At 37.2% G+C, this 6,478-nt stretch overlaps 1 protein-coding gene across 1 annotated transcript; it reads right to left on the bottom strand.

Annotated features, from left to right (window-relative positions):
* Positions 1-4,921: 4,921 nt before the first annotated feature.
* On the bottom strand, positions 4,922-5,801 carry LOC107063009 (pentatricopeptide repeat-containing protein At3g22150, chloroplastic-like). The gene is made up of 3 exons (XM_015314382.1): positions 5,657-5,801; positions 5,272-5,609; positions 4,922-5,158 (listed from the first exon to the last, which is right to left on the bottom strand). Exons 1-3 carry the CDS (start codon positions 5,799-5,801, stop codon positions 4,922-4,924), a joined length of 720 nt encoding a protein of 239 aa, XP_015169868.1.
* Between the last annotated feature and the right edge of the window lie 677 nt (positions 5,802-6,478).

The following is a 6,478-nucleotide window of genomic DNA, read 5'->3' as shown; positions in this document are numbered from 1 at the left end:
CCAGAAATTTAACTTGAATTGCAAAGCCAAAATCTTCAAAACAAACTTAGGAAATCAATAATTGTAGGTCTCTCAATTGATCTCCCCAAGTCACAAAGTAACACTAGGATAATAATGTCTAACCCCCAAAAACGAGGCTTACATGCCCTATTTACAGAAAACAAATCCTAAAATTAAAAGGGAAACGAATTAAAGGAAAGTTTTGTTCAGGTACGCGTCTTCAATCCATGAGACCGACTTACGGACCGTCGATGGATCTTAGGTGCGTAAGTCCCTTTCGTCAATCAGGACTTAGAAAATATTTCAGCTTCCAAAAATCAGCTTCTCTGAAGTAAACGACGGACCAGCAGTACGGACCGTAGATCGATATACGGTCCGTCAATCCTCTCTGTAGCTCCACACTTAGAATCTTCAAAAATCAGGTACTGGAACCCTCACAGTATCACTCTACGGATCAACAGTACGGTCTGTAGATCAATCTACGGATCGTCAATGGACGTCGTGGTTCCACACTTGGTCAGATTTCCCTGATTTGTCCTCCATGCCTTGACTGCTGATCTACGGTCATCACCTACGGACCGTGAATGGACCTACGGTCCGTAGATCACCTCCGTGAATGCCTTTCTTCTGCATTTCTTTCAGCTGTCTCTACACTTCCGCGCCTGAACATCTTTCCTGCAAAACATGATAAAAACACATCAGAACCAATATAAAAAGGCCTTAGACACACACAACTTGTAAGTGAACTGTATTAGAAATATCGTAAACTCACGGTACATCAAATAGTCAAGATACAAGAGGAGGACAGGACCCTGAACCAGGTGTATTGATCTATGAGGAAGGACAAATGAGTGGAGAAGTAAGTGGAGGAATGGAGATGACATCTATAGAAACATCAAACTCATGATAGTCACATGGAATGTGAGGGGATTTAACAAGGAGATGAAACATAAGGAGCTGAGATTGTTTGTTAGAAGGAATATAGTGAGTTTAATAGTAATATGTGAACATAGAGTAAGGCAAGATAGAGAAAAACTTATTATTAATAAAAGCTTACAAGGCTGGGAGTGGTGCACAAATACCAACACAAATGTAAGAGGAAGGTTATGGGTTATCTAGAATTCCAAGAAAATAAGCTTCACAAAGATGGAAGATGAAGAATAATATATACATGGTTTGGTGGATATAAATGATACAGAGTTTCAGTTTACTACTGTGTATTGACTTCATACTATAAGTGCTAGGATTCCATTATGGACAACAATTCATCAAATGAGTAGTCAAATTAATGAGCCATGGTTGATTATGGGGGATTTTAAACTCTATACTAGCACAGGAAGATCGAATAGTTGGAAGCCAAGTTCAAGATGCAGAAATAAGAGATTTCAAAAAATGTGTGACTGATTCTAATCTAGTCGAACTGCACATATGAGGAAGGAACTTCACATAGACTAATGGGCATGTATATAGCATAATAGAAAAAACTATAGTTAATGATGAATGGGTGAACAAAATGGCAACACAACATGCCATTGCTATGGAACCTTTGTTTTCAGATCATTCTCTTATAGACTTGATAATAGAGGAACAAAGGGATGTAAGAAAGAGACCTTTCAGATTCTATAATTGTGTAGGACAGCATCCAGAATTCAGGAGCAAGGTAAAAGATAGCTGGTAAATATTAAGTGGAGGCATGAAAGGGGTATGTTGAAATCTAAAAAGGGTAAGGAAAGAGATGCAACAATTAACAAAAAGAGTTATGGGTGTTCTGAGAAAGTGCAAGAAATCAGAAGAGAGCTCATAGAGAAACAAAGGAGTATGAAAGCAAGTCCAATTCCACAAGGCAGTATTGATGAGGAGAAACCACTGAGAGGAAAATTGGCATAATGGAGTATGATTGAGGAGAATATATATAAGCAGAAGTCCAGAGTACAATGGCTCAAACTGGGGGATGATAACAATGCTTATTTCTTTACTAGTATGAAAGGTAGGAAGGCTCAGAATCCGATCTCCATGATAACAACAGAGGATGGCGCTGTTATTAGGGAAGCAACATATATTACCAAGGAGGCTGTGGATTTTTATAAAAAGCTGTTAGGACAATGTAACAACCACATGCAAGCTACACAACCTGAAATGCTAAAAGATGGACCAATACTTACAAGAGAACAACAATTATTCCTCATTCTACCATTCAAGGAAACTTATGTGAAGGCAACACTTATGAGCATTGGGGATTCAAAAGCATCAGGAGAGGATGGTTTCAACTCTTACTTCTTCAAAAAAGCTTGGCTAAGCATTGGGGAGGAGGTAACAACAGATGTTCTACAATTTTTCCAAACTACTGAGATGTATGCCCCTATAATAGAACCTTTGTCACACTAATTCCAAAGGTGAAACATCTCACCTCCATAAAAGAATATAGGCATATTTCTTGTTGCACTACTTTGTAAAAGATCATTTCAAAGATGCTCGCAAATAGACTTCATAGTGTGATGAATTATCTAGTTGATCTAGGACAGGCTGCTTTTGTACCTGGTAGAATGTTGACTGATAATGTGCTTCTTAGCCATGAACTGGTAAAAGGGTATGGTAGAAAAGGGATCTCACCAAGATGTATGTTCAAGATAGATATGTAGAAGGCCTATGACTCTTTGGAGTGGCATTTTCTGAAGGAGGTATTAGCTGGTATGTAGGTCCCTCAAAAGTTCCTAGGATGGATAATGAGTTGTGTTAGGACTATTTCTTATTCTATAATGATTAATGGAATGTCCTAGTGCACCTTTCAAAGAAAAGAGAGGGATGAGACAAGGGGATCCTCTGTCCCCTTATTTGTTTATCCTTTTCTATGGATTACCTCACAAGAATGCTGAAAACATTGAGAAGAAATCCAAATTTTAAGTACCATCATAGATGTCACAGACAACACATCAAACAACTTAGCTTTCCTGATGATCTCTTGCTATTTAGTAGAGGAGATGTAACATCAACTACCCTCTTGTATGAGTGTTTCCAACAAATCTCAAAGGTGTCTGAACTCATAGCAAATCAGGCCAAGAGTTGTGTGTACTTTAGAGGTGTGTTAGAAGATATGCAACAATTAATTCTACAGCATATAGGTTTTGTAAAGGGCTTACTTCCTTTAAGATACCTTGGAGTACCTTTGAGCTCAAGGAAACTGTCAGTAGGTCAATGCCAACCATTAATAGACAAGTTAATGGGTAGAAATGGACTGTCAACTTCTTGTCATATGCAGGGAGGTTGCAATTGGTAAATAGTGTGCTAACATCTATGCAAGCTTTCTGGACACAAATCTTTTTTCTACCAAAACAAGTACTGAAAAGAGTTGAAACAATGTGTAGGTTTCTATGGAATGGTGAGTGAAGGCACTCATTGCATGGGACACACTCTGTTGGTCAAAAGTAGCAGGAGGACTTAATGTTACTGATATCTACATGTGGAATAAAGCAGTTATACTAAAGCTCTTGTGGGATCTAAACAATAAGAAAGATAAACTATGGATTGTATGGGTTCATACCTTTTACCTCAGAGGTAGAAAACCATGGGAAGTAAGAGCAAACCAGGCTTCTTGGATAGTGAGGAAAATTATACAGGCAGGACATTTGCTTGAAGAGAAGGGTTTGCAAATTGCAGAAAACATGGAGACAAATGATTTTAGTGTTAAAGCAATGTATAAGAAGCTAATGCGTGATTATATCAAGGTTCCCTGGAGGAAAATGACTTGCAACAATCAGGGAAGTCCTAAATGGATCTTTGCACCGTACTTGGCTATAAATAAAAGATTATACACTAGAGATAGACTGAAAAAATGGGGGATCACAAATGATATCTTTTGTCTACTTTGCAAGGAAGCAAATGAAACTCATCAACATTTATTCTTTAACCGTATATTCTCAAGAAGGTTGTGGCAAAATCTCTTGAATTGGCTATCAATTAATAGAGTTAGTAATGGATGGACTGAGGAACTGACATGGGCTGTACTTCAAGCAAAACTATACAAGCAGAGATCTACAGAATGACCTTAGTTGCAGCAATCTACTACATTTGACAAGAAAGGAACTACATGATTTTTCAAAAAAACACAGAGATGATAACTAGAGTAATCATCCAAAGCATACATTCTAGAGCTAGTATGATACCTAGGTTTATAGGTTTTATGCACACGCTTAACATTTATCCTTAGAATAGGTACTAACACGAAGGATCTTTTCAATTAGCTGGACTCTGAGAGTGGAAGTTGTCCACATCCAGAGTTTCCAACATTGTATATATTGCAAATCTGGTAATAATAAATTACAGTTACCAAAAAAAAATATGGATACATTTCACTAACTGAATATCCTACTTCTGAGTCTCTTTACAAACTAAAAAAAGCATAATTCAGAAGAAAAAACTAAACTAAGAAAAGCTAAAACACAACTTAATTACCTCGAATTTCAAAGGCAGTTGGTCATTGATAAACTACGATTATATTAACTCTAGCAAAATTCTGTCCAAAAACGTCATGAATACAAAGGTACATAGTCGCAGAACAACAACATAGCGGGAGAACTAATAGATTTTTATTCTTCTAGCCCATAGATCCACTCTTCTGTTAGTTCAAGTTTTGGATAGCCAGCATCCTTCATATTGATGGTTAAATTTCCCAACATATCATATATCATGCAGTACTGAGGATGCTTCTTATCTTTAGACAATCCCACCTTTGACAATCCCATTTTGTGCATTCCTCTTCTAACGTTATCTACAGACTGCCAGTTTCTTTCCTTTGCATATATATTTAAAAGCAAACATGATAACCAGAAATTCCATCACTCCCCTCTAATTCAAGCAGCTTACTGGAAATAATTTTCCACAATTAAAAATTTATATGCAGTCTGCTGGCTTCAAAGAGTGATCCTCATATTCCCAAGACATTACACTCAACACCCAACTTTTTAGCAAAATTATGAGCTTCATCCAACCGTCCAACTCTTCCTAACATGTCAACCACACAAGCATAGTGCTCTGCTGACAGCTGAATCCCGTATTCTTCACCCATCATCTCTAATATTTGAAGGCCTGAATCAACCAATCCGGTGTAGTTACAAGTAGACAGGACTGCTACAAAGGTAACAACATCTGGTTCTAAACTATTCTGCCGCAAATAGTAGAACATTGTTATAGCTTTCCTACCCATCCCATGAAGGCCGTACCCCAAACTCATATTTGTATATGTCACAGAGTTCTTCTCAGGAGATTTTAAAAAACACTTTCAGCATAATCAATGATTCTTGATTTTGAATACATGTCTACCAAAGCATAAACAACATAAACATTGTTCTCAAATAAATTGTGAATTGCAAAACAATGTAGTTGCTTGCCTATTGCTATACTTCCTGACTGGCTGCATGATGGTAGGATTGAAGCTAAGGTCACATCATTTGGCTTCACATTCTGCTCAAGCATCTCCTTGAAGACAACAAAGGATTGTTCAATTAATCCATTTTGTGTGTTTCCGGCAATCATAGCATTCCTTTGGAATATTGCTTGTACTTCTCTAATCATATTAGATTTGGCATACATGTCTATCAGGTTACTCTCCATCCCTTCAAATTAAATATTGTGCCTCAGAAGATAGCATGGGTCTGTTTACCAATTTCCTTGTCCCTAAGATTTGATGCCGCAAAAAGTAGGATGGTAATTGTTATATCATCAATTGCAACCCATAGCTTTTTCATCTCATATACAAGCATCAAAGCCTCATTATCCAGTTCGTTTTGTACCAAAGCAGACACCATGGTGCTCCATGAAACTATATCTCTTTCCTTCATGCCATTAAAAACATTAAATGAATTGCCAACATGGTTACACCTAGAATATGTGGCTATCATAGCATTAAGAGAAATAACCTGCGAATCCCTGCATCTGCAACTGTGAAGTTGCCATAAGAGCAAATACAAATGTCACATCATCAGTAATACCAACATCCTCTGCTTCTACGGCTTCAAGAAAGAGATCAACTGCTTTAAAATGAAAATTGTTCTAAATGTACCGACTAATCATAGAGTTCCAGATCTCTGTATTTGTTTCACAAGTTTTCTCAAATATTATGGTCGCCAAATCAATTCAGCCAAGCTCAGAATGGCAGCACTAACAACAAACATGTCCTTTACAGATGCATTACCCAATTTCACAAGCAATCCATAAAGAACATCAGCAACTCTAAAATCCCCTATTTCTGATACAGGAATTTCTTCGATCTTCAAAAAGATGACTTTGTAAGTTTCGGTATGAGTAATGATATTGTATTGATCGGCAAGAAAAACATTATTAAAACTAACAACAATTGGCTTAATGCCTAATCTCATCATCATAACAAAACACCTCACTGCTTCTGAAAACCTCTTCCTTTACACATACCATGAAAACATAGTATTCCACGCAACAACATTTCTTTTATGCATAGTTCTAAACA

This window comes from Solanum tuberosum, unplaced genomic scaffold, assembly GCF_000226075.1.
Source record: "Solanum tuberosum cultivar DM 1-3 516 R44 unplaced genomic scaffold, SolTub_3.0 scf00291, whole genome shotgun sequence".
In the NCBI taxonomy this organism is placed as follows: Eukaryota; Viridiplantae; Streptophyta; class Magnoliopsida; order Solanales; family Solanaceae; genus Solanum; species Solanum tuberosum.
The sequence above is the reverse complement of the archived record's forward strand: the minus strand, read 5'-3'. Positions and strand labels throughout refer to the sequence as shown.